The 27354-nt window shown below is 55.2% G+C and overlaps 1 protein-coding gene across 1 annotated transcript in view; it reads left to right on the forward strand.

Moving 5' to 3' along the window:
- Window positions 1-27354, forward strand: part of PIK3C2B (phosphatidylinositol-4-phosphate 3-kinase, catalytic subunit type 2 beta) — a 45649-nt gene that overhangs the window by 6223 nt on the left and 12072 nt on the right. Inside the window, 20 exon segments of the mRNA XM_005885294.2 lie at window positions 119-273; window positions 552-672; window positions 4167-4278; window positions 4401-4480; window positions 4822-4885; window positions 6228-6374; window positions 7623-7933; window positions 9166-9350; window positions 13123-13243; window positions 13786-13897; window positions 15032-15174; window positions 16399-16587; window positions 17962-18055; window positions 18201-18295; window positions 18930-19110; window positions 20132-20239; window positions 20874-20966; window positions 22515-22644; window positions 24189-24325; window positions 27091-27260. Coding sequence (XP_005885356.1) covers window positions 119-273; window positions 552-672; window positions 4167-4278; window positions 4401-4480; window positions 4822-4885; window positions 6228-6374; window positions 7623-7933; window positions 9166-9350; window positions 13123-13243; window positions 13786-13897; window positions 15032-15174; window positions 16399-16587; window positions 17962-18055; window positions 18201-18295; window positions 18930-19110; window positions 20132-20239; window positions 20874-20966; window positions 22515-22644; window positions 24189-24325; window positions 27091-27260 — 2748 coding nt within the window.

Here is a 27354-nt window from a genome sequence, read left to right on the forward strand (position 1 = left end):
ACCTGGAGGGCTGGGCTGACTGGGACGGAGGGGCCTGGCCGCGGGGCGGGAGGGTCCCAGCAGGCCTCCTCTCTTCTGAAGGCAGAGCGAGGGTCCTTCTCCCTCTCTCCCCGCACAGCCTCCGATCGGGCTCCAACGTCCAGGACTACTTCCTCACCGGGTACGTCTGGAGCGCTGTCAGCCCGAGCCCCGAGCACCTTGGGGATGAGGTCAACCTGAAGGTGACGGTGTTGTGTGACAGCCTGCAGGAGCCACTCACCTTTACCTGCAACTGTAAGTCTGAGGGGAGGAGAGGGGCCCTCCCTGGAGGTGGGGCGGGATCCTTGGGCCTCAGTTCCCACCCCACGGTGTGGCCCAGAGCTGCTTTGGGGGGCTGGCTCTGGGGCCAGCTTGTTAGGTCCAGGGCCACTTCCTCCAGCCCCAAGCTGCTCTATCTGGTTGGTCGGTGATGGTGCTGGATCATGCTTAGCCGGGAATGGGGGATCAGGGTGGGTGCTGAGCCCCACCTGCCCCAGCACCCCATCATCGCTGCCCTGCCCCACCCCTCACAGGTTCCTCCACTGTGGACTTGCTCATCTACCAGACCCTGTGCTACACCCGTGATGAACTGCGGGGTGTGGATGTGGGCGACTTTGTGCTGAAGCCCTGTGGGCTGGAGGAGTTCCTGCAGAAGTGAGTGAGCGAAGGGGGGGCGGGGAGCAGGGTGGGATGCGGCACCTGCCTGTGAGCCATAGGATTGTCGGGGGCGGGGGGGGGCTTCCTCTGGGAGGTGCTGGGCCCCAGGCCCGGGCTGGCAGCTGCCCGCAGCCCCACAGGCAGGACTCCCGCTCTCCAGGCATTCTCGGCCACGTCGCACTTTCCCGGGAGCTCCCTCTTCCAGCGGGGTTGGCGGCTTCCTGAGCCAAATCTGTGGGAAGAGCTTGGAGCGGGGATTCGGCAAAGTCTAGGTCATACTGCTCAGACTTCTGCATGTGGAGGGAGGCGGGAGGGGCGCCGGAGGGGCTGTGTGGGGTTCCCTCCTGCCCTAGATTATGGGAGGTGCCCTTAGAGCGAGGGGCAGAGGAGGACTGGGCAGAAGTGCCCAGGGGAACCTAGGGGGGAAATCACAGTGGCTGTCTTCCCCCTTCCCCTGCCCGCAAGCCTTCCGCGTGGCATGTGCTGTGGGGAGACCTGGCACCAGAGGCTGTCGGCCAGCCTCTCGCCATCAGTGCCCGGCCGCAAGCAGCCTCCCTGGGCAGTTGGATGTGGGCCAGCAGCAGCAGTTCCCCTGCCCACTGCCCGAGCTCTGGATTCTGGCTGGGGTGGGGGATTGCACCCCTTGGTGGTGCAGCTGGGTGGCAGGCCTGGGGTCAGCCAGATGGCAGCCCATCAGGAAATAGATCCGCTCTCCCCCACTAGCCTCCAGCTGCCTCGTGCCCAGGAAAGGCCTTGGGAGTGGGTATAGGAGGGGCCTCTACCGTAGGTCTTAGGAGAGCCCACACGTGCCATTGCTCGCTTATATCCAGGTGTGGGTGCAAGGGGTCTATGGCTAGAGCAGTTCTCAGCTGCTTTCTTTAACCTGAGGGACGCTGTGGGCCCTTTCTGGCCTCTGTGCCCTCAACTGGGAAAGGAAAGGGGTAGGACCCCAGGCAGCAGACTCCAGGGAACGCTGGATGTTTCCCTGTGTCCTCGATTTCCCCTGGAGGAATGAGAGGGGTCCTAGACTCGGGGTCTCGCGGTAGAGAGCGCCCTAGGCAGCCTGCCACTGTCTAAGGCAGTGGTTCTCAACCTTCTGGCCCTTTAAATACAGTTCCTCATGTTGTGACCCAACCATAAAATTATTTTCGTTGCTACTTCATAACTGTGATGTTGCTACTGTTATGAATCGTGATGTAAATATCTGATATGCAGGATGGTCTTAGGCGACCCCCGTGAAAGGGTCGTTTGACCGCCACAGGGGTCGCGTCCCACAGGTTGAGAACCGCTGAGGGAACAGAGCAGAGTAGGTCCTGTCAGTATGGTTGGTTTGGGTCCTGACTTGTACTTACTAGTTGTAAAACCCTGACCCTCAGTTTCTTCTATAAAATGTAGTGAGGATTGGCCCTCCCCCGTTTGGCTCAGTGGATAGAGCATCAGCCTGTGGACCAAAGGGTCCCGGGTTCAGAAAGGGTCCCGGGTTCGATTCCGGACAAAGGCATGTACCTCGGTTGCAGGAGGCATCCAACTGATGTGTCTCTCTCACATCGATGTTTCTCTCTCCCTGTCTCTCCCCGTCCCTTCCACTCTCTGTAAAAATCAATGGAAAAATATCCAGGAGTCCCCCTCCCCCATCCAGCCTGGTCTCTTCCCTCCCACCAACAGCAAGTCCAGACCCCTGAGCAAGGACAGCTGCCTTGGGTGGGGTGGGAAGTTCCCTCTTGGGGTTCCAGCAGCTGCCACTCCCAAGGAGGCCCTGTGGTTTCCCACTGTTCCTAGTGGGAGGGGGCTGCTGCCAGGGGGGACTGGCGCGTCCAGGATGCAGGCTGCTCTTAGATAAGAGCCCTGAGACAGTCCCTGGGGAGGGCTGGGTTTCCTGCCTCCTCCCCCACCACACCACACTCTTCCTTCCTTCCAGGCACTCCCCCCAGACCTGCCCAGGGCCCAGTCCTAGCTTCTGGCTGCAGCTCAGACTTAGCAGCAGCTCAGACTTAGCAGCTTAGGGCCTACACCGGGGGCTTGGCCCCTCAGGACGTGGAGAACCCCCTTAAGTCCTCACTGCACCTGGTGGCCTCCGGCCGGGGCACTCTGGGCTCTGCGCGCACCCCTCCCCTTCACGCCTGTCCTCTCCCCTCCATTGCTGGCCTAGACGCCAGCTCTGCTGAGGAAGGAAGTCCCTTTCCGGCTTCTGTTCCTCGGCGGCTGGGGCCCAGCCCGGGCTGCGGTGCTCCTGTAGTGGGACGCCCTGGCCTCACTTCTGGGTTTCCTTTTGACTGAGGTGTGATTTGGGCGGGAGGAAGGGGCCTCCTTCTCTGAGACAGGGGTGGGGGTGGGGTCTCATGGGTTGTCACTTGAGCAGGGGGAATGGCATGCAGGCAGGAGCCACAGTGGAAGGGGAGAGCAGACTTTTATTTACTGATTTGAGAGAGAAAGCGAGAAACATTGATTTGTTGTTCCACTTATGCATTCATTGGCTGCTTCTTATATGTGCCCTGACCCGGGATCGAACTCACAACCTTGGCATATGGGACACACTAACCAACTGAGCTACCTGAGCTACCGGGTCAGGGCAGAAGCAAGCCTTGGATGAGCACTGGGATGATAGGACTGGAATCTCCCCCCCCCCTATATATAATAATAATAATAATGGCATAATATGCTAATTAGACCAACATCCTCCTGGACATCCTTCTGGACGAAGCCGGGGCTGCAAGGGAAGCCCGGGTCCCGGGTGCCAGAGGGAAGCCGGTGCCAGCAGCTGAGGGAAGGAAGGCCTACTCTTGCATGAATTTAGTGCATCGGGCCTCTAGTATATACATAATATCATATTTTGTCATGCTTTAAAGCAAATAGCACAAGGCCAACTTGACAGAGGATGATGATAAAAGATGAGCCACGCCCCCCCGGGATCAAGCCCACAACCTGGGCATGTGCCCTGACGGGGAATCAAACCGTGACCTCCTGGTTCATATAGACCTGGAATCTTGCTAGGTTTGATTGGTTGACCTCAGCACCCCAACTGGTAACAGTAGGGTGTGCGAGACCCAGGACCTCAGTCGGGGGACAGTGTCACTCACTGAGCTCCACACCCAAGCCTGAGCACTGGCTGACTTCCAACCTGTCCCGTGTACCGAAGCCCAGAGCGTGGGGTTTAACACTGCCCTCTGAGAAGTCCCTCGGTTCCCCCCGCACCAGAAGTTCTGACCTGGAAGGAACCCCTGATAACAATACAGGCAATACGTACCTGGGAAAGTCAGTGTTTGTACAGACTAAGGGTCCAGTGTAGTAGGTGGCTTTCCTTTAGACAGACCTCTGCTCGTTCCCCAACCTCTGCCATGACATTGCCAGGAGCCACGGTAGGGGGCACAGCACAAGTACTACCTCTGGGTCGCCTCCCGTCCTCCTGTTTCTCTCTCCCCGGGGCTCAGGTCTACATCACCTTCCCCACTGAGTTCCCGGGATGCTAATGGTCTGTCCCTCTGTCCCTCCAGCAAGCAGGCCCTGGGCAGCCATGAGTACATTCAGTACTGCCGCAAGTTTGACATTGACATTCGGCTACAGTTGATGGAGCAGAAATCCATACGCAGCGACCTGGCCCGGACGGTTCGTGTGGGGATGGTGGGGTAGCAGAGGGTGACACGGAGCGCATTTAGTGGGAGTGGGGTAGGAGCTTGGGGTCGGGGTGCAGGCACCACCCCTCCCTGAACTGGGCACTTGTTACACAGGTGAATGATGACCAGAGCCCCTCCACTTTGAACTACCTCGTCCATCTGCAAGAGAGGCCCGTCAAACAGACCATCAGCAGGTGAGAGTGGTGCCCTCTGGGGTTTGGGCCCAGCAGGAGCTCTGAGGGGAGCCCAGCAGATACCCTTGCCTGCCTTAGGGGGAGGGCCCCCACTCCAGCTGTTACATCTCTGCCCTGTAGTACTTGGCCATCATGCCCCGGGTGAGCGGTGGCGAAGTACAGAGGACTCGCCGTTCTTGAGTCTTCCTGGGACGCATGGAAGGGGTGGGAACGCCTGTAAACCAGTCAGATTCCCGAGCTGTGGGAAAGGAGGGAGAAATGGGTTGCCCAGTACATGGCAGGGGTGAGGGGGGTGCGGTCCTGACTTCTCCTACGACTTTTCCCTGCCCCCAACTTCCTAGGCAGGCCCTGAGTCTTCTGTTTGACACTTACCACAACGAGGCGGATGCCTTCCTGCTGGCTGACGTGAGTACAGATCCTGGGGTGGCCCTGCTGCCCAGAGCTTCGCCCCACCTCTCCCCCCGTCCTCCTGGGACCAGCCAGCCCTAGAAGGGATCTGGTGTAGACACTGCAAGTTTGTCAGGAGAGCACTTCTTTTCATTCCCTGGCTCACAGGCAAACCAACAAGACTGCTGGCTGTTGGGTGGCTGGCGAGTGTGTGTGGAGAGGGGTTCTGCTCCTTGTAGAAGTGGGTCAGGAACCGTGTCCCCGATCCCTGCCCCTGGAGTGGGGCGTCTCCAAAGCTAAGGGATGTGGAGAGGGCACCCAGCCGCTGCCCTTGAATGTGCATCGGAGCGTGTCCCGGAGGAAGGAATGCCCAGGGACCTCTGATTGGAGAAGTTCTGAGGCTCTGGTGTCACAGGTGGAAAACCGGGAGGAGGTGGAGGGTCCCGGAGGCAGGGGGGGGCCAGGGCGCTCCTTACCTGGATTCACAGAGGTTTGAAGCCTCAAAACCATGATCATAAACACTTGTCCCAAATGTCATGAAGCTAACGGAAATCAGATAGGCATCTGCAAAACAGTCCTTGTCTCATGATTCAGTCAGCAGTGGTCATGGACTCGTCCCCCGTGGGGAGTTCAGCACTGTACCCCGTTCAGACCTCTCCCCCATGCCAGAACCCCTTCTCTAGCGGCCTCTGCTTGCTCACTTCCTGTGATGAGGGGGTAGTTCTCTGAGCCCCTTTCTGCACTGGTCCGGCCCTATGATACCGCTCTGGAATAGTAACATGAAACTATTAGTAGACAGAATGGGATGGTGGTGAGTTAGTTAAGCAAGGGCTCTGGGAGAGGAATAGAGAGGGGACTGGCCAGGGAAGGCTTTGGGAGAGGGTTGGATGTCAGCTGGTCCATGATTTGAATGTATACAGTCATCAGGGCAGGACAGGAAGGAATTCCAAATGAGAAAACTTCAGGAGATGAAGCACAGGGCGGAGGGGTGGGGAGGGGGAAGGGAGTGAGAGGGTGTGGCTGGCACTCTGTGATACTGAGATGAGGTCTGTCTAGCTAGGTGGTCAGATGAGAAATAAGACCGTGGGCAAGTGGTGCCTCTGTGTGGTGTTGGTGGCCCCTTCCTGTTCCCTATGGACGCCTCCGAGGGAGCCCCGTGTGTGTCTGTATGGTACAAGGAGGCTGTAGCTGGGAGTAAGAGAGAACTGGGGAACATGGCTCATTTCATCAGTAGGAGCGATTATTCGCCAATGCTAGATGTTTGAACACAAAGCTCGGATTCCGCTATCACTCCTGCGGGTCATGAGCCCACACTCCTCCCAGCCGGAGCCTGGCAGCCTCACTGTCCCTCCCCTCACAGGGGGACTTCCCGCTGAAGGCCGACCGGGTGGTCCAGTCCGTCAAGGCCATCTGCAACGCCCTGGCTGCCGTGGAGACCCCCGAGATCACCAGTGCCCTCAACCAGCTGCCCCCCTGCCCCTCCCGCCTGCAGCCTAAAATTCAGAAGGTAACGGGCCCAGAGCGCGAGCATGGGGAAGGAGGAGAGGAATACTCACAGGCAGCTGGGTAATTAGCTATCTAGCTACTGAAAGGCTCTTCTCTCCATCTTTCATGTTTGAATAGTTTAGCCAGAAGAGTTCTGGGAAATGGCTCCCAAATGTGTCCCCTGTTACGGAGGTTGAGGGTGGGCTTGGGTCTGCTCTTGGGACTGATTGCGGGAGCCCAGACCAGCACGGGCTTTCCTCACCACCACCGAGGCATTGCCTGGCAGTTTGCAGGCCATCAGGGTGCAAACCAAAACGTCCCCGAGCCAGGGGCTCCGAAACTGCAGGGTCCAAGTCTGCCTCTGTGTGTGTGTGTGTGTGTGTGTGTGTGTGTGCGTGCACACGCGCGCACGCCTACATGACGCATGCACACAGCTGGAGATCACCAGTGTTTCTTTCCACAAATGTGTCCTCATCATTTTTACTAGTTGTTCCTGTGGTCTCCCTGGGAGATGGTGATGAGGTGGTGTGAGTGAGGGTGGGGGGGGCAGTCGTGCAGTTACCCTGGGCTCCAAAGGGAAACTCTCCCTTGAGGAGGTTGTAATTATTCTCTGAGGGTCCCATAACCCCTGTTTCCGAGTTAGGATGAGCCTGGGGAGAAGGAAGTAAAGAATTTTTCACGAGCCCTGGCTGGCTTGGCTCAGTGGGTAGAGCGTCGGCCTGTGGACTGAAGGGTCACGGGTTCAATTCCGGTCAAGGGCATGTGCCTGGGTTGCGGGCTTGGTTTCCAGTTGGGAGGCGTTCAGGAGGCAGCCAATCAATGATTCTCTCTCATCATTGATGTTTCTCTCTCTCCTTCTCCTTTCCTCTCTGAAATCAATAAAAATATATATTTAAAAAAAGAATTTTTCACAAGGATTCCCCCTTGTGTCTTTCAAGCAGAACTTTGCCCTACAAAGCCCATATTTTGGGATTTTTGGTCAGTGATTCCCAGTCTTTTGGGTTTTATGGACCAATAAAATGTGCCCAAAAATATTATTTTGAGGACCAACATAGAAATTGCCATCTTCTATTTTGCCAAGCAATGACTTTTTAAAAGTAACTGACCATTATGATTCCCGCTATTTCCTAAAAGGACATTTCACCTTAAATAAGTTGCAATATGTAAAGTAAGGAGAATGTTTACATTTCCTATCTGTCATTTTCGGAGAAGCTTATGGCATGTTCCTGCTTTCTTCTCATTTCACTGCCGACAGGGTCACAGCTGTTAGAAAAGCAACGGGCATTTGGGGACTGTTTCCTGGGGTTTTCCATCGCAGCCAGCACAGGGGCAACCGTGGGGCCGGCGGAGGCCTCACCACCTCCCCTTTAACCCCTTCCTTTCAGAGAAGGTCATGGAGGCCCTGACCGCGGCCATTCTGGACCTGGTGGAGCTATACTGCAACACGTTCAACGCAGACTTCCAGACGGCAGTGCACGGCAGCCACCGGCACGACCTGGTCCAGGAGGCCTGCCACTTCTCCGGGCCGCTGGCCTTCACGGTCTATGCCACCCACCGCATCCCCATCACCTGGGCTGCCAGGTGAGCCGGGCTGATGGCCTGGAGGGAGGAGCAGAGTTTGGCTTTCAGACGGCTTCTCCCACTGCCCTACGTTTATAGTCTATGGCAGCGGTTCTCAACCTTCCTAATGCCGCGACCCTTTAATACAGTTCCTCATGTTGTGGTGACCCCCAATTTCATTATTATAAATTGAACATAATTAAAGCATAGTGATTCATCACAAAAACAGTATGTAATTATATATGTGTTTTCTGATGGTCTTAGGCGACCCCTGTGAAAGGGTCGTTTGACCCCCAAAGGGGTCGCGACCCCCGGGTTGAGAACCGCTGGTCTATGGCATCATGGTGCGCAGTGGCTGAGAGGGAGCAGCAAGTGCCTGAGGGGACATGGGCTGGGACATCCTGGAGGAGAGAAAAGCTCTCCTAGGAAATGTTGCATTGGGCAGATCTGCCCTTGCCTCTCAGTGCTGGCTCGGGGCTGGCTGGCTGCATCGGCATCCCTGCCCCCTCCCATCCAAGGCCAGCTGATGGAGACTCGGTGACAGATGGCCGCTTCCCAGAGCCAGTGCATGCCCCTGGGCCAATGACTGCGCTCCCCTGCAGATGCACCGGGGGAGGGGCGGGGAGCGGGCGATGACCCTTTGTCTGGACTGTAGTGGTGGGTGTGGAGAGGCGCCTTCAGTTGGTAAATCCTCAGCTCCTCCGCAGGGTCCCCAGCATCCAAGGCCTGAGGGAATAGGCATTCGGCTCCTCCCCCCTGCCTGCCTCTCCCTCCCCTTCTCTCTTTGTTCCTCACTTAATGTATTCCTTTAGGCGACTGACAGAGAACAAAGGAGGCGGCCTGGGAAACCGGGGCCTTCTCTGACCTCCTCTGTCAGGCACCTGTCATGAGCCACAGGGACCCCCATGTGCTGGCATTCAAGTGGGCAGATGTCGTTTCCATCCCCCACCCTTCTCACCTGCGCATGTGCACACTCGCACCCGGACCCTGACCGGCAGGAGCGGCCTGGAAGGAGGGGCTGCATGGAACAGCCATGGCCCAACATGGAGCTTCAGGATGGGCAGAGGGATCCAGATGGAGCTGCGTCTCCACGCGCACTTCTGCAAATCCGATTTGGCTGTCCCGTCCCCTGACCCCACCTCACAGTCCCCAGAGACCCCGAGGAGTTTTACGGAGGGAAATGGAGTTTGGCATGGGTGGGGGACTGAGATGGGGTTTGGAGCTGAGTCCTGACCTGCTCCCTTCCCCTGTAGCTATGAAGACTTCTACCTCTCCTGCTCCCTCAGCCATGGTGGCAAGGAGCTGTGCAGCCCCCTGCAGACCCGGAAGGCTCACTTCTCCAAGTACCTCTTTCACCTCATCATCTGGGACCAGCGGTAAGCCCTCCCCAGGCTCTGCAATGCACCAGGCGTGTCACTCACTAACCAAACAGTCATTCGTCCTCTTGAGTCTCCATTTCCCTGACTCTTAAGTGCGGTCACGCATAACTTCTACCTCTCAAGCTGTTAGGAGACTCCAAAGAGAAGTACCCTTGCAGGCTCTTGGTGAACCATGAAGGGTCATATACAGCATTAGTTAGTTGGTAGGTTCAATGGTAATTCATTGTTTTGGTCTTGTCTTTCTTAAAAGGTTTCACTGACTTTTCTTCCCCTAGTTTCCACCGAATAGAGGGGACTTATAGGTGAGAAAGGGAGGTTGTCTAGTGCAGTGGTCAGCAAACTGCGGCTCGGCAAACTACGGCTTGTGAGCCACATGTGGCTCTTTGGCCCCTTGAGTGTGGCTCTTCCACAAAATACCGGCTCTTCCACAAAATACCGACTTCTGCGCATGGGCCACGAAGTTTCAATCGCACTGTACGTGCGCACCCGCACGTGGTATTTTGTGGAAGAGCCACACTAAAGGGGCCAAAGAGCCGCATGTGGCTCGCAAGTCGCGGTTTGCTGACCACAGGTCTAGTGGAAAGAGCAATGGACTTGAAGCCACAGTCCTTTGTTTCAGCCTCTCTGTGCCTCAGTTTCTCAAAACGTAAAGTGGGGACATTTGTTTAACTCGTTGGCAGTTTTGGCGCTGACATGGGTAGGTAAGTTATATCTGAAACTGTAAGCCCAAAATAGTAGTCATCAGCATTTATCAACAGTGATTTGCTGCCGGGAAGGTAGGCGTCAGCCGGGCAAAGCAGGAAGGAAATGGAGGCGAGGACGCCTCGAGTGGTGGCAGGTGCTTGCCTGCCCGGCCTCTCCGGGCTGCACTCTGCCCTCGCAGATGGGCAGACACCCTTGTTTGCTGCCAGGTTCACTTCCCCAAACTGCCTGCAGCTTAGTGTTTATTTATTTGCAGAGCAGAACTGCTGCTTCAGAATTTGCAGTGCACGGTAGGGAGACTGAGAAAGGTCCTTGGGAAGGTCTTATTCGCTGATGAGAAATAAGGCCAAGGGAGCCGAAGTCGGCAGATAGTCTGTGGACATGCTGGGAGGCGGGGTTACATTATAGATGGACAGCTGGGGAGGCAGGCCCTTCCTCCTGTGGTCGCACTGTAATTCTTAGAGCAATGAAGGTGTGAACAAAGTCCTCTCAGGAAACAACCGCCAGGGCACGGGAGCCTCCCTGGAGGCCGAGGATGGCTGCGTTAGTGGCTCGTGACTTTCAGCATCCCCTTGGCATTCATTCTCTGGCCTAGTTACTTCCACTGTCAAGGGAGGGGGGTATACAGTGCTCCAGGCCAGGCAGACCCTACAGCATTGCCCTTAGACCAGCGGTTCTCAACCTGTGGGTCGCGACCCCTTCGGCGGTCGAACAACCCTTTCACAGGGGTCGCCTAAGACCATCCTGCCTATCAGATATTTGCATGACGATTCATAACAGCAGCAACATTACAGTTATGAAGTAGCAACGAAAATAATTTTATGGTTGGGTCACAACATGAGGAACTGTATTTAAAGGACCAGAAGGTTGAGAACCACTGCCGTAGACCCTTTCCCCAGAGTATCAGAGGCCCAGAAGTAGCAGGCCTGCCCTCCCTCTGCCGGTCCTGCCTTCGCCTGCCTGCTCCCTGGGTCTCATTTTGCTCCCTGTCTGAGATTCCTGCCTGGAATCCCAAAGGCCTGGGGCCTCGTGGAGGGTGTCCTCTCAGCACTGCCCATGCAGATGCCCCAGGAGACCTGTTGGCACCTTCCTGGTGAAGGCCGAGGCATTGGGAGAAGACGCTGCGATGAAAGGTTCAGAACGCAGGCTTTGAGTTTCGTTGTCCTCCCATCCTTACTGTAGGTGCAGCCGTGGGCAGGTCATCCACCCTAAATGGACATGGTAATAAGACCCACCTAGAGGATTATGGGACATGGCCAATAAAGTCCTTGGTGCAGTGCCTAGCGCATGATAAATGTCTTCTTCTCCGTCTTCTTAGCTCTGGGAGCCTTCTCAGGTCCCGTTCCAAGTGACTGACACGGTGATTGTGACACACGGGGATACGTGTGCACGGGAATACCTGTAGAGCCCGCTTCTCAGAGCAGTAGCCACAGTGTCGCAGCGCAGAAAGCACACAGACCATGCACACGTCACACGGGTGAAGCTGTGTGTTCCTTTTCACTGATGAGAAAAGGAGGTGCAGAGGTCTGAGTCGTTGCCGTAGGTTGTGAGTGGCTGGACCAGAACTGGAACAGCATATCCCAGGAGCCCTTCCTGGAGGAGGAGGCCCTTTTATACGGGTGTGATGTTGAGGAATGGGTTGCAGGGAGGAGGGTCAGAGCTGCAGATTCAGAACTTTGTGGCTTGAACTCCTCCTGATTATCCTGACCGACCCCTGGTGGAATACCAGATGCACTCAAGGACTGAGCAGAGGGGCCCTGGCTGGTTCGAGGGGTTATGGTTTCAGTTAGAAAGTTTCCTCGCTCCCTTTTTCCTCTGACAGGAGGCTGGATGCCTCTTCTTGGGTGAAAAGAGAGGGACCAGGCCCAGCTCCCTCTGCTCTCTGCTGGGGGGTCAGCTGATCCTCTCTCCCACTGCACTAGCACAGGGCTCAGCTAATTCTCAAAATAGGCCGGCAGCTGTGCTCTGCCACCCCAGCCAAGCCCCAGCCTGGCATGGCCCATGGCTGCTGGAGGGGCCCTAATTATAGCTGTGTCCACCCCCCTACCACCACCACCAGGCAGCTGGGACAGTCTCTGGTGGGAGGGAGGGAGCGCCTCACTTGGGTGGCGAGGAGAGTCCCCTGGGGGACTGAGGGGCAGTGTGGAGGGAGGCCGTTTGATCGGGAAACTGCTGACCGTGGGGGTGGCCGCTCTGCCTCTGTGCCCTCTGGCGTAGAGGCCGATGGGCCCTGGGCCAGCCAGAAGGGTGTGACAGTGTGGGCTTTGGCCCAGGGACAGCTTTCCAGAAAGGTAATGTAAATGCCCTCCCTCTCTTTCCACAGCTCTCCCTCACCCCACCCTGCTCCTTATCCTGGACTCCCAGGGAGTGGCCGGTGATTCAGGCCCAGGGGCCTGGGAGAGAACATCTGGGCCTGGGTGGTGGTGGCGAGGGCTTGCCTGTCTCAGCTCTTTTGCCCGCCCCCCTCCCCCCCCCACTCACTCTGAGAAGCCCCTTCTCTTTATCCCTTTGGCTTTGAAAATGCTTGGGGAGGAGAACAAACCATCTGTGTTCCCAGGGTCAGGAGAAGGGGACGGGGTGAGAGAAGGGGACGGGGCCAGGAGAAGAAGGGGCCAGGGGACGGGGCGAGGAGAAGGGGACAGGAGAAGACGACAGGTGACAGGTGGAGGACTGTGGGGGAGGGTGGACCGCGGGCAGGTTGCTCTCACAGCGATGTGGGGAGGGGTGAGCTTGTTAAATGGACAAGGACTGTCCCGGGAGCAGCTTCCTGGCGGTCCTCTGTGGAAATCCTCACACGGGAAGGCGTGTGGCTTACAGCGCGGGACACGTAGTCACCTGGACTCGGATGGCTCTGGGCAAGTGTGTTTTGTCTGGTCACCATGGGTGGCCCCCAAATTAGGGACGCTTGCCTCACCTTTCTGAGAGGCTGCAGGGACACCCACCTCTGTGCTCCTGGGAGCACCCAGTGCAGGGTTAGCCTCCAGTCGGGACTGTCCTGCTCCTGCCGGAGGCTCCCCCGCCCTCCCCCACAGTCCTCCGCCTGTCACCTGTTGCCTTCTCCCCATCCCCTCCTCCTAACCCCGGGGACACAAGGCCTCCCCATGCCCATGTCCGGAGAGGGAGGCCGAGTCCTCAGCCTCACGGCACCTCCTGGGCTGCCTGTCCCTAGAAACCCCCCCCCCCCCCCCCCCCCCCCGAGGGTGCCTGAGGCCCTGGGCTGGGTCACTACCCCTCTCTTCAACTTCAGGCAGTAAGTGAGCCCCAGGGCATGGCTTCTTGGCCTTGGAAGGAAAGGAGGGGAGTAGACAGGGGCCCGGCTGTCACACTGGCCATTGCCTGTTGGGGGTGTTGGCCATGAGGGGCTCACGGGTAGAGTCCAGAGGGTCCCAGTCCTGGTGGGAAGGACCGAGGCACAGGACGAGTGACCAGCTACTGGGCGGGACTGGTGGCACAGGACTGTTGGGGAGGGGCATGGAAATGCAATGCTTGGCTCACATGCCTTGTCCTTGAAGGACCTTAAAGGTCATCTTAGTTCAGAGCTCTCCCTCAGGAAGGCATCCCTGCCCCCAGGTCACCCATACCAGGGTGTGGATAGCTCAGAAAGGCCTCCTGGGAGGGGGCACTCTCCTGGGACTTGGAAAAAGAAAAAGGCTGAGGTGTAGGGGGAGAATGAGAGACGATTTGGGTAGTGGCTTCAAGTCGAAAAGGCTGATCTTTGGAAGGAAGGGCAGGAGGAAAACCATGTCCTTAGCCACTGGTTTGTTGGCTCATCCCCACTTCCATCCTCCTCAGTGTCCTGACCTGTGGCCGGAAGCTCCTGGGCTTATGGCCAGCAACGCAGGAAAACTCCAGTGCCCGTTGGAGCACTCCGAACTTCCACCAGCCCGACAGCGTCATCCTGCAGGTGAGAGCCGGCCCCACCCACAGCACCGCACCAGAGCCAGCTCCAAGCTCTCCCTTGCGTTTGGGCGGTGATGGAGGAGAAAGTGCTGGACTTTGGGCACGGGATGGTGATGTGGCTGAGCAACTGGATGAATGTGGTTAGGCGCGGGGTGGGAGGGTGAGTTCTATGGAATCTGTGTTCCATCTCCTGGAGGTTAACGTTGATTTGAAGGAGCCTGAAGACAGGGTGAGACCCTCCCACCCACGCTCACTTCTTGGAGTCTCTTGTATTGAACCCTAAGTGTGGTAAAGCCTTAGCTGTCTCCTCTTGGGGCTGAGGGACGCCCTCCCGGCAGCAGTCACTGGGTGCTCTAGGGGCCCACAGACTCATGGGGACAGGAGGAGCTGGTCAGGACCCAGGTCTGGTTCCTAGTTCCCGGCTCCCCCTCTGTGGTCATGAGATACCAAAGTGGGCATGAACGAGACAGAATGGTAAGGAATGGAAGCTTCAGGAGGCGGGCGTTTTGTCTGTCTTATTTACTCCTCCATGCCCAGGGCATAGGGCAACGCCTGGCACATAGCAGGGTTCAGTAAACATTTGCTGAATGCGGGGACATAGAGCTCTATCGAGAACTGACTCACTCAGCTCCAGCATCCATTTAGGAGGACAATCATCTGGCCGCATAGAGCAGGGACCCAGGACCGCAGGACCCCAGGCTGGACCGTGGATCGGGCCCTCCGATGTGTCTGACTCTTGTTGGGCATCAGTGCCCTCCAGGGCCTCACGGAGGCTCCCAACCTCGGCTTCGAGGCTCCTAGTGGCTCATCCTGGGGACACTTCTGAGTTCGGGCCTGAGGCTGGCCCCTTGCCTAGATGCATCCCAGCCCAGCCTTTCCTCCCCTGCCCGTTTTTATTTCTCTCTTCATTTCCTTCTTTTATTTTGCTGGAAGTCACAGCTGAAAGGGACTCGAGAGAGCACCACGTTGAACGGGGTTATTTTATAAACAAAGACCCTGAGGGTGAGCGAGCGAGCGAGCGAGCGAGGGAGGGAGGGAGGCAGGACACCGGCGTGTGAGAGAGGAGCTGGAGACCCGAGGAGGCACCCCCTCTCACCTGCCCCTTCTCTCTCCTTACTTCTCTGCTGCCACCCCCCAGATCGACTTCCCCACCTCGGCCTTCGACATCAAGTTCACCAGCCCCTCTGGAGACAAGTTCAGCCCCTGCTATGAGTTTGGCAGCCTCCGGGAGGAAGACCAACGCGCGCTTAAAAACATCATGCAGAAGGAGTGCCTGTACTGGTGAGGCCCAGGGCACCCCCACGTGTGGCACAGGCCCCCCCAAGTCTGTCACGTCCTGTCTGCCCTCTCGCCTCCCAGCTCCATGTCCTTGTCCTGCTTTGGGAGTAGAGGTGGGATAGGGTGGGCATTACTACCTGGGCAGGAAGTGGTGGGGAGAGGGTTCTGCTGAGGGCAGCCCCAGGCCTTTTTGACTCTAGGCAAAGTGGAGCGGTCGGGGTCAGGGTCAGGGTCAGGAAGGTAGAAATGCCCATCCCCACGCTGGGAAGTTGGCCCGGACTCAGCTTGCCGTGAGGACCGGAGCTCTGCCCCACACTGCAGATAAGCTGTCTACTGCGTACTGTGACTGCCCCCCGGCCCCCGCCTCCTGTCCCTGCGATACCCACAGTCTGGCCCTGTCACTTTCCAAAAGGGATCAGGTGTCACGGCAAACTGGCAGCTCTCAGGGGGAAGCGGGTCCAAGCTGATCTCATCCTTGGGCCACTTCTCTCACCAGGATCAGAGAAGGGGGTGGAGGAATCAGGACCCGGAGGAGCTGGTGGGATGCCTGCCCTCTCTGTACCTCTCCGGCTCCTGCACTGCCCTGTGCATGTTGTGGGAGGGGAAACAGAGACCGGATCGTCTCTCTCCTTCCCCCCCCCACCCACCCCCCAAAAAATCCCTCCCCTCCCCCACTCCTCTGCTGGACCCCTGGCTTCATTAGTCCCTCAGCTCCCTTCTCCCATTAGACACCTGATCTCAGCAAGACCTAATTAGCTGTAGGTCCCAGAAAGCCTCCAGCTGGCCCCAGAAAGCCCCAGGATGCCTCTGAGCTGCCCAAACCTGCCATGTGAGGACCACCGCCCTCTGGCGGCTCTGCTTGAGAGTGGCACCCTACAGGGCATCCTTAGGAGGAGCACATTCCCTGCTGTTGGCCCTGCATTCAGCCTCCGGTCTGAGATGTCCAGAGTCAGCAGCCAAGAGGAGGTTTGAGCCCTGGTTCCCTTACACATTGCAGTCATCGAGGCATCTTTTAAAAATGCCAACGTCACTTCCCCAGGCATTCCGAGCGCATTGGTAAGGGCCGTGGCCCGGGCATGCGGGTTTTACCAAGCTCCTCGGTGACTGTCATGGGCCGCAGAGTCGGGGAAGCACAGAGTTTGAGAGTGTAGCATTCTGTTGACCAGCAACGGCCCTACCCTCAGCTGACTGTTCTCTCTCACCTCCCCCTGCTCCCCGCACCCCCAGGCTCGCTGATGCTGACAAGAAGCGCCTGTGGGAGAAGCGATATTATTGCCACTCGGAGGTGAGCTCACTTCCCCTGGTGCTGGCCAGCGCCCCCAGCTGGGAGTGGGCTTGCCTGCCTGACATCTATGCCCTCCTGAAGCAGTGGACCCACATGAACCACCAGGATGCCCTGGGGCTCCTCCATGCCACGTGAGTTGTAAACCCGCCGCCCCAGCAAAGCCAGGGCGTGGCACTGCCCCCGCTGCCCTGAGCCAGCCCTGGAGAAAGTGGCAAAGTGGGGCTGAAATTCAGCATTTCCCCATTCTCCTTTTCCGCTTTGTCTTTGCCTCATTTCCTCCCAGTGTTATGGTAAGAACATTTCTCAAACACATAACAAAAATGAACACGTTACAGTGCACATCCATCTACCCACCACCTGGATTCTAACCACTAGCCTTTATTCTATTTGCTATATTGTATGTATAGCCATTCATCCATCAGCCCATCTTAATTTTTATATTTTGATGTAAATTGCAGGCACCCTCCTCAATCCTTTAGCATGAATATCACTGACCAACTCAATGTTTGTTTCTTTCTTTTGAGGGAGAATTTACACGTAAGGGGCTGCCCCAGCCTCACGTGCACAGTTGCTGAGTTTGGTCAAGTGCACGCACCCTTGCAGCCCAGACCTTCGCATTTCGTTCCACTTTAACAGTCCCCTCTTCCCTCTCCCCTCTGAAGGGTTCTCTGGGGCCACAAGGTTCCCAGTCTCAGACCGCTGGACTGCCTCTCTCAGAGGGTATCCAGTATTCTTGGCTTCTTTCTCACCTTTTCGGAAATCACTCCCACCTGTCTTGCCTGCAGGACTTTTTGAGGCAATGGCTTTGCTCTGCTAAACTAATTCTGCCAAAGGGTACAGGCTCATATGAAATTCCATGACTGTCTGTCATTCACCTGGAAGATCCGCACTAACGGTTGGTACCAAGACACAGTAGTGCCCAGCTGGTGTGGCTCAGTGGTTGAGCATTGGCCTATGAACCAGGAGGTCACAGTTTGATTCCCGGTCAGGGCACATGCCAGGGTTGCAGGCTTGATTCCCAGTGTGGAGGCATGAGGCAGCCGATCAATGATTCTCTCTCATCATGGATGTTTCTACCTCTCCCTCCCTCTCCCTTCCTCTCTGAAACCAATGAAAATATATATTTTTTAAAAAGACACAGTAATGCTTTAACCCTCACGAGGGCTCTTTGATGATGGGGGTTTCTGGCACAGTGGAGTCAGGAAAAGGTCCCTGGGAGTGGGACTGAGGACTGTGTCCTGTTTTCTTTAAGTCATACCAGGAAGGAGCATGACATCCCTCCTGTTCATCCGGGACCTGAGTCCGGCTCTGACCGGGGGCAGGGCCATCCTTGAGGTTTCTATCCAGAGAAGGCGCTAAGGATTCTTTTAAGGGCTTTGGCGGAGTCGGGGGGACATTGCCTTATCTCTGCCCACACCTCTGAAGCTCAGGTGTGAGGGTGCTGGCCTGCTGCGGTGCCTCGGAGCCTGCGGCTTGTTGGTCAGGCGCTGGGCTCTGCTTCACAGCTTCCCGGACCAGGAGGTGCGGCGCATGGCGGTGCAGTGGATCGGCTCGCTGTCGGATGCCGAGCTGCTCGACTACCTGCCCCAGCTTGTGCAGGTGGGTGGAATGCCTGCCCTCCGGTTCTGGGGTCCCACCCCCGAGCCCCCATGTGGTCCGCATGCTGCCCCTCAGGACCAGGTGGAGATGGTGGTCGGTGTAGGGGACAGGCAGTCCCTGTAGCCTCATCCTCCCTCCTGAACAGGCCCTGAAGTACGAGTGCTACCTGGACAGCCCCTTGGTGCGCTTCCTCCTGAAACGGGCCGTGTCTGACCTGAGAGTGACTCACTACTTCTTCTGGTAAAACCGCCTGCAAAAGGGGCAGAGACGTGGGTCCTTTCCGCGGGATGTTCTGCTCCCAGGCGCAGGGTGGCAGCCGAGCCTGCTGGGTTCCTGCATGTTGCTGACTTACCACGGGGCTTTGGGCCCCTTACGCTCGGGGGGGTCTCGGTCCACTGCCGTGTAGCACATTGAGGACCTGCCCTGGCCCTCCTTCCACCCACACACGGCAAAAAGAAAGCAGAAGCAGCCTGGCCGGTGTGGCTCAATGGTTGATTGTTGACCCGTGAACCAGGAGGTCACGGTTTGATTCCTGATCAGGGCATATGCCCGGGTTGCAGGCTCAATCCCCAGTGTAGGGTGTACAGGAGGCAACCAATCAATGATTCTCTCTCCCTCTCCCTTCCTCTCTGAAATCAATAAAATATTTTTTAAAAATAGAAAGGAGAAATAGATGCTGAGGGACCACGAGCTCTACTTAAAGGCCGAGTGGACCTACACTGGGCTACGGTGACGCCTTTGTGTATACAGAGCTGTTTTCCCTCCCAAGCTTGGGGTGGGTTTTCCAGAACTGGAGTGGGGTCTGACTCCCCCCCACCCCTTCCCTTTGCCTGTGATCCCCTGAGTGGCCTGACCCCCATGCCTTTGCCTGCAGGTTGCTGAAGGACGGCCTCAAGGACTCCCAGTTCAGCATCCGTTACCAGTACCTGCTGGCGGCCTTGTTGTGCTGCTGCGGCAAGGGGCTGAGGGAGGAGTTTAACCGCCAGTGCTGGCTCGTCAACACCCTGGCCAAGCTGGCCCAGCAGGTCCGGGAGGCCACGCCATCTGCACGGCAGGTGAGTGGGGCGAGGCTGCTCCTACCATTTCCGGTCCGGGGCTTCTGCAGACAGTCGTGAACTCCTCGGGCATCCTAACCAGCAGCATGGCACCTGATCTCTGATTTAGGGGATGGAGGACGTGACTCTCCCTGAGGTACAGGCCACACACTGACAGTCACGAGCTGGACAAAGCCCATGCATATGTTTTGTTTGGCCTGCGAAGTGTCACAATTTTTATTGAATGTTTTGCCTTAAAGGCCACGCATAGGTGTGTAAGCTGTTCGCTGCACAAGAGCACCCAGGCAGAGGGGGCAGGTGAGGGCTGGGATCCAGTCAGACTTTGTTCACTGGGCTGCGAGCTACGGCTCAAGGCTGCTGCCACTCAGAGAGGGCACCTTTATCAGGGTGCACAAATGGGCTGTATTAGGCCAGCAGCGTGCCTGCTGCTAACATTAGAAAACGGAGAGATTATAAAGTCCAAATTGTTAGCTTTTCTTTATATATATATGTGTGTGTGTGTGTGTGTGTGTGTGTGTGTGTGTGTGTGTGTGTTTATTGATTTCAGAGAAGAAGGGAGATAGAGATAGAGAGAGAGAGTGAGAGAGAGAAATATCAATGCTGAGAGAGAATTATCTATCAGCTGCCTCCTGCATGCAACCTGGGTGCCCCAACCGGGAATTGAACCATGACCTCCTGATTCATAGGTCAATGCTCAACCACTGAGATAACACTGGCCGGGCCAAATTGTCAGCTTTTCTTGGCAACAGTCTGAGCAGCCTCTCCCCCTTGACCCGCAGCCTGGCCTCTCAGTGCACTGGGGCCTGCTGTGAGCTGCTCTGTCATGCAGCCGCTTCCCAGGCTGGGTATGGGAGGGTGGTCTTCCTTCTCCATGGTCTCCCGGAGGTTGTCCATGCTTCTCAGGGGGCTGTTTCATACCAGTTCCTGCTGGGTGCCTGCCCTGGGGAGAGGCTTGGTTCTGAGTGGAGCTTAGGGGCCCTCCCCTCACCCCTCCTCCTTTGCCTCCTCCTGTCCCTCTCAGGGGATCCTCCGCACGGGTCTGGAAGAGGTAAAACAGTTCTTTGCCCTCAATGGCTCCTGCCGCCTGCCCCTCAGCCCCAGTCTGCTGGTTAAGGGCATCGTGCCCAGGGTGAGTGACCAGTGGGTTTGGGGCTCTCGGAGTGGGGAGGGCTCAGTGGAGGTGAGGTCCTTGCAGACCTGGTCATTGAGAAACGTGAGGAAGAAAGGCATATTGGGGTCTCTCTCCCCAACCCTAATGCCTAGGGACTTTTGCCCGACAGCTGTGCCGGGTGGAGGATGGGGTGGGGCTAGATACGTGTCCTGTGATGTTGGGTTGAGGCCGGCTGGGGAAGCTGTCGTCTGTTATTGATGAATGTTCTCTGCTCCTGGCACTGCTCCGAGTGCTTCAGGCCGGTCATCGCATTTCATCCTCATGACTCTTATGAAGTCACTCCTGTTGGGAGCCCCATTTCACAGAGGGGTAAACTGAGGTGCAGAGGGAACACATGACTTTCCAGAAGTCACACAGCTAGGAAGTTGTGTGCAGAATGAACCAAAGGGATGAGAGATCAGGGGCTCAAGCTGAGCTCGGAACCAGCTGAATAGGTTTGGGCAGTCAGGAAGGAGGGGATGGGGATACCGAGGAAATCTGGAAGAAACCATGAGCAGGTGGATCGGCAGCAGCTGGACCCAAGTAGACAGGCCATTTTCCTTCCTGGGTGTGGACCACCCTGACCTCGTCCCTACCCTCTTTACCGTGGCAGGACTGTTCCTACTTCAACTCCAATGCAGTCCCCCTCAAGCTCTCCTTCCAGAATGTGGATCCGCTGGGGGAGAACATCAGAGTCATCTTCAAGGTGAGGACTTTCCCTCCGGCCTGGTGGGATGGAGGTGGGAGAGGGGAGCGGGGGAGGGAGCCCACAGGTGGCAGAAGCATCCCCAGGCCAGTTCTCTTTCTGCTACTCCATGCTATAATTTTATTTTACTTATTTAGTTATTTTTAAAATTGATCTTATTTATTTATTTTTTTAAATCTATTGTTGAAAGTATTACATAGGTCCTCCTTTTCCCCCCCATTAACTTCTTCCAGCCTGCTCCTGTCTGCCCGCCCCCCCATGCTGTAATCTATACTAATAAAAGGGTAATATGCTAATTAGGCTGGATAGACCTGATAGACCGGACATCTTCCCGATGTCCTCCTGGACAAAGCCACAGTGGCTGCGAGGGCCGAGGAGGAGGGCAGGCAGCTGCAGTGGCTACGAGGGCCAAGGAGGGCCGGCAGCCAGCAGTGGCAGCAGCAGCTGGTGATGGGGATGGTGCCTTTCCCTGATTGGTCTGGTCGCCTCCCGCAAAAGGAGGCCAGACTGCAGCTTAGGCTGTCAATAGGACATCCCCTGAGGGCTCCCAGACTGTGAGAGGGGGCAGTCTGGGCTGAGGGAACTCCCTCCAGTGCACCGGGCCTGTAGTATACATATATAATCTAATAATAGACAAATATGGTAATTGACTGTACCTTCGCTACACCTCCCATTGGCTAATCAGCGTGATATGCAAATTAACCACCAACAAAGATGGCGGCTAATTTGCATACTGCAGGCAGATCCCGCTGCACCGCCCAATTTGCATACTGCAGGCAGATCCTGCTGCGGCAGCAAGATCCCGAGCCGCTGCCCGCCCCAGCGTGAGATCCGGGCCTGCCATCTGCGACCAGGGGAGAGGGGGCAGGTACCGCGGGATCGGGCGTGCCATCTGCCACCAGGGGAGCAGGCCTAAGCCAGCAGGTGGTTATCTCCCGAGGGGTCCCAGACTGTGAGAGGGCACAGGTTGGGCTGAGGGACCCCCCACCCCCGCCAGTGCACAAATTATTGTGCACTGGGCTTCTAGTATATATATATATGTATAGGTATAGGTATAGGTATATGTATATGTAGGGATGGACAAAAGTAGGCTTACAGTTGTGAGTACATGAAACAGTTTATTCTTGTATTATTATTATTATTTTCTATCATTTTTCCATACAAACAACTATAAACCTACTTTTGCCCATATATATATAGATAGGTAGGTAGGTAGGTAGGTAGTTAGATAGGTAGATAGATAGAATGTTTGTGTGTAAGTTCTGAATCCAAGGTATAAACATTCAGGTTTTACGAAGGCTTGATGGTCAGGAGGGCTGCATGAAGGAGAGGACCTGACTTCAGTTCGATGGGAACGTGGGGTTGGGGAAGAGCCGGCACACCACATGCCCATCTCTGGTGGTTTGACGTGGTATAAGCCGAGTGGGCAGGTCAGAGGTGGAGACCGGGACAGGCTCCCTGTCACAGGAGCTGGATCCTCCTGGGAGACCTGGGAACCACGGGGGGCGGTGGAGGTGGTTCTGGTCATCACTCTCTCCCTCCCTCCAGTGTGGGGACGACCTTCGTCAGGACATGCTCACCCTGCAGATGATCCGCATCATGAACAAGATCTGGGTCCAGGAGGGGCTGGACATGCGCATGGTGATTTTCCGCTGCTTCTCCACCGGAAGGGGCAAAGGTCAGTTGGCAGTGGGCGGAGCTGTGAACAGGTGGAGGGTAGGGTGGGGGGTGCCCTTTGCTTACTGTCCTTTTTCCTATTCCCGACACCAACTGTGTGCTTCTCAGGAAACATGGAGAGGGCAAGATGATTTCATCAGACGCTGTGGGTGGCATAAAAAGAAGGCGGGGGATAGAGAGTTACAAAACAAACAGCAACCAAACGTACTCTATAGACTTCGGATCCTGACTCAACCAAACCAACTGTAAAAAGATATTTTTGAGACAAGTGGGGAAAATATGAACATGGATTGGGTTAGGCGAGATTAGATGAATGAGATTAAAGAATGATTGCTGATTTTTGGATGAGATAATGGCATGGTGGTTTTATCTTTGTTAGTCTTACTTTAAACATTTAAGATTGGCCCTAGCTGGTTTGGCTCAGTGGATAGAGCATTGTCCTGTAGACTGAAGGGTCCCAGGTTTGATTCTGGTCAAGGGCACATGCCTGAGTTGTGGGCTCGATCCCCAATAGGGGGCGTGCAGGAGGCAGCTGATCAATGATTCTCTCTCATCATTGATTCTCTCTCTCTCTCCCTCTCTCCCTCTCTCTCCCACTCCCTCTCCCTCTCTCTCTCTCCCTCTCTCTTCCTCTCTGGAATCAATAAAATAAAATAAAAATTTAAGAGTGAAATGACATGTCTGGGATTTGCTTTAAAATACTCTAGCCATGCCCCGACCAGTGTAGCTCAGTTGGTTGGGCAGCATCATCCCATTCACCCAAAGGTTACTGGTTTGATTCCAGGTTAGGGGTCAGGGCACATGCTGGGTTGTGGGCTGGATCCCCAGTTAGGGAGCGTGCAGGAGGCAGCTGATCAATGGTCCATTCTCACATAGATGTTTCTCTTTCTCTCACCCTCTTCCTTCCTTTCTCTAAAAATCAATGAAAATATTTTTTAAAAAATACTCCAGCCAGGGGGGTGGAAGCAGTAGTGTTGGATGAGTGAAATAGAATAAACAAGATTTGCAAAGTGTTGATAATTTTTTATAGATATTTTTAAAATATATTTTTTTATTGATTTTAGAGAGGAAGGCAAAGGGAAAGAGAAATAGAAACATCAATAATGAGAGAGAATCATTGATCAGCTGCTGAGCCTGCAACCCGAGCACGTTCCCTTGACCGGAATCGAACCCCTTCAGTCCACAGGCCGATGCTCTATCCACTGAGCCAAACTGGCTAGGGCTGTTGATGATTTTTGAAACTGGGTAGTGGTTCTGTGTGAGTGCATGATCCATTTCTTTATTCTTAAATATATTTGAAAATGTCCAGAGTAAAAATTAAAAACAAAAAGCAGCAGCCGCTGAGAATCGGAGAGACCAGAGTCACAAGGTGGAATGTGACCTGAGAAGGGGTCCTTTCTGCCGTGATCTGCTCCCTTATTGTCAGACTTGGTCCCAATGCCCTACCGTGTCACTTACGGAGAAGCAGCCGGCAAAACGCGTGTAGTTCTCCCCCGACAGGCCCTTCTCTCTGCCCTGGAGAGTGACCCAGTGCCTCCCCCACAGGGATGGTGGAGATGATCCCTAATGCCGAGACCCTGCGCAAGATCCAGGTGGAGCACGGGGTGACCGGCTCCTTCAAGGACCGGCCTCTGGCCGACTGGCTGCAGAAGCACAACCCTGGGGAGGTCGAGTACGAGAAGGTAGGACTGGGAGTGGCAGACGAGGCTGGGCTGGGGGGTGCCCGACTCTGGCACATGGTTCTCTGACCACGAGACCTGCACATGCTCAGAGAAGAGGGGAGGAAAGAAATACTCTTTCGGGGTTGACTGGTATATCCAGATGTCTAGGTGTGGGTCAGATGATGGGTAAGCTGACAGAAAACCTCTTGGTATTCAACTGGGAAACCATTGCGTTCCCATGGCAGATTTGATAGTGGAGGAGGGGGCCAACTTTTGAGAACCTGCCTGTATCTCTCCTACTCCTGGATCCTGTTCAGTTCTTCTGTGCCCTCCAAAGGGTTCAGTTCTTTGTAGAACAAGAGTTAGTTGGGCCTTCGTCAGTTTGCTCAGTGGATAGAGCGTCGGCCTGCGGACTGAAGGGTCCCAGGTTTGATTCCGATCAAGGGCATGTACCTTGGTTGCAGGCTCCTCCCCGGCCCCGGCCCTGGTTGGGGTGTGTGCAGGAGGCAACCAATAGATGTGTTTCTCTCACATTAATATTTCTCTCTGTCTTTCCCTCGCTCTTCCACTCTCTCTAAAAATCAAAGGAGCCCTAACCAGTTTGTCTCAGTGGATAGAGCGTCGGCCTGCGGACTGAAGGGTCCCAGGTTTGATTCCGATCAAGGGCATGTACCTTGGTTGTGGGCACACCCCCAGTAGGGGGTGGGCAGATGTTTCTCTCTCATTGATGTTTCTAACTCTCTATCCCTCTCCCTTCCTCTCTGTAAAAAATCAATAAAAAATATATTAAAAAAAATAAAAATTAAAGGAAGAATATCCTTGGGTGAGGATTAAAAGAAAGAGTTAGTTGGAAGAGACCTTAAAGATCATTTTAATCCAACTCATCCTTTCATAGATGTATAGATGTGAATTAAGATTCATTCAGTTGTTCCCAGGTTTGTGGCAAGGCTATGACTGGAAGCCAGGATTAACGTTAGGTCGGAGATGGAGATGAGGGCAAAGGGTGGCAGGGCCTTGGTGACTTGCTGTCAGGTCCATGGCTGGTGTACAGTTTCATGGCTCTAGTCTCTGGGTTAACTGAGTTTAGGGAAGGGAAGGGACCAAATCACAATGACTAAACTCATAAGGGACTGACTATAAGTCAGAAATGCTCATTTATATGGTTTAGCTTCCAAATACTAATGTACATTGATTGATGCATTTCATCCTTGAGGCAAAACCACATGGACAAATTCTAATCAGAATATTATTGAGCGAACATCTAAGTAGATGATCTTAAATGACCTTAAATGTTGACGTTCCTCAGGGTTTAATTCCTGACCTGCTATACTGTCTCCATTCTTCTTGTTAGCTCATTGCCTCTTCTTACTTTACCACCGTATGCTGATGCCTCCCAAAGCCCTTCCCTCTTCCCTCCCTTGAGCTGCACTCTGTGGCCACCTGCTTGCTGGACATCTCACTTGTATTTCACCCAAATCTCAAACTCAGTGTAGGCAAAACTCAGCTTTTTGTCTCTCCTCTCTTGAAACTGGCTTTTTGTGTGTTTCCTCTCAGTAAAGGGTATGACTATCTGTGCAGTCACCCAAGCCAGAGCCCTTGGGCTTTTTTTGTTTGATTGATTGTTTGTTTTTGTTAATCCTCACCCAAGGATATTTTTTCCATTGATTTCTAGAGAGGGAGGAAGGGAGAAAGAGAAGGGGATGAGGGGAGAGGGAGGGAGAGGGGCCAGGGATTGAACCTGCAACCCAGACCCTGAGGGAGGAAGGAGATTGAGCCCTGAGGGAATGGTGTGGCAGTGGGGCTGTGGGGGCTCAATGGGGAGGAGTCGCTGTGAGCTGGGAAGCTCTGGGAAAGCTCCCTGACGTCTGGCAGATACTTGTAGAGGGTGCAGGGCGGGCACACATTCTCTGCCTGGGAAGCTTTCTGCCCTTCCCAGCTGTGTACATCCTGGTTGGCTGTGATGATTGTTGCCCTCTGCTGATGAGCCTTTCTTGAATTCTTGGGAATTCTATAAACGTCACAAAGGGGATTTAGAAGGTGAATGGTGTCCAGTTGCTAATTCCGCATATTTTTACTTTCTGGGAAGACAGATAAGGGAACAGGTGTTGACCAGATAAAATAAGGTGGATCTAACCCCTTCCCCACCCCCTCCTCCCTTAAAATCAGAAATATCTCTAAGGCCCTTGACTAACTAGAGATGGCTGGTTTTCAAGTGTAAAACACACCCAGAACTGTTCCGCTGCCTCAGCTCTTCTTGGAGTGAAGACTTCAGTGCCATTAGCATTTAGCTGTCACTAAGAACACTGGCGGTGGGTGTCGTTTGGGGGGCAGGGAGAAGGATGGGAGGATTCTGAGCAGGTCAGGAAGGGAGCCTTGAGTTAAGATCGTCACAACTGGTTGGGGAAGTTGTACCCCTCAGTCTTCCTGTCTATTAAGTTCTCTTCAGTCTGGGCTGGTCAGGTTTGGGCTGCGGATGAGTTCATTGTCTTCCTAACCATGCTCCTTGGAGAAAGAAGGGTGCAGAGGAAGGTGACTTTCAGATAAAGTGGTGAAGACGTGCATAGAAACCTTCCGTCTTCTCATCTCATATATAAGACACGAGAGATGATTCTGGGTGTACCCATGTGTGTGTTGGTCTGTGATGAAGGCTCAACAGGCAGACTGTGAGGTGCTGTTGGGACTCATGGGAAAGAGGCCAGAGCTGGCGGATTCAGTCTTGCTGTGCCCCTGGATCCCTTCCAAGACAGCTTGATATCCTCTCCTCCCTCTCCCTCCCCTCCTCCCAGGCCGTGGAGAACTTCATCTATTCCTGTGCCGGCTGCTGCGTGGCCACGTACGTCTTGGGCATCTGTGACCGACACAATGACAACATCATGCTGAAGACGACTGGCCACATGTTCCACATAGATTTTGGCCGCTTCCTGGGCCACGCCCAGATGTTTGGCAACATCAAGAGGTAAGTGGTCCTAAGTGGTGTCCTGAAAACAGGGATGTGTGTGTACAAGGGCGGGGGTGGGGGGTCAGCAGAAATGGTTCCAAGCCGGGACATA

This window comes from Myotis brandtii, unplaced genomic scaffold (assembly GCF_000412655.1).
Source record: "Myotis brandtii unplaced genomic scaffold, ASM41265v1 scaffold898, whole genome shotgun sequence".
In the NCBI taxonomy this organism is placed as follows: Eukaryota; Metazoa; Chordata; class Mammalia; order Chiroptera; family Vespertilionidae; genus Myotis; species Myotis brandtii.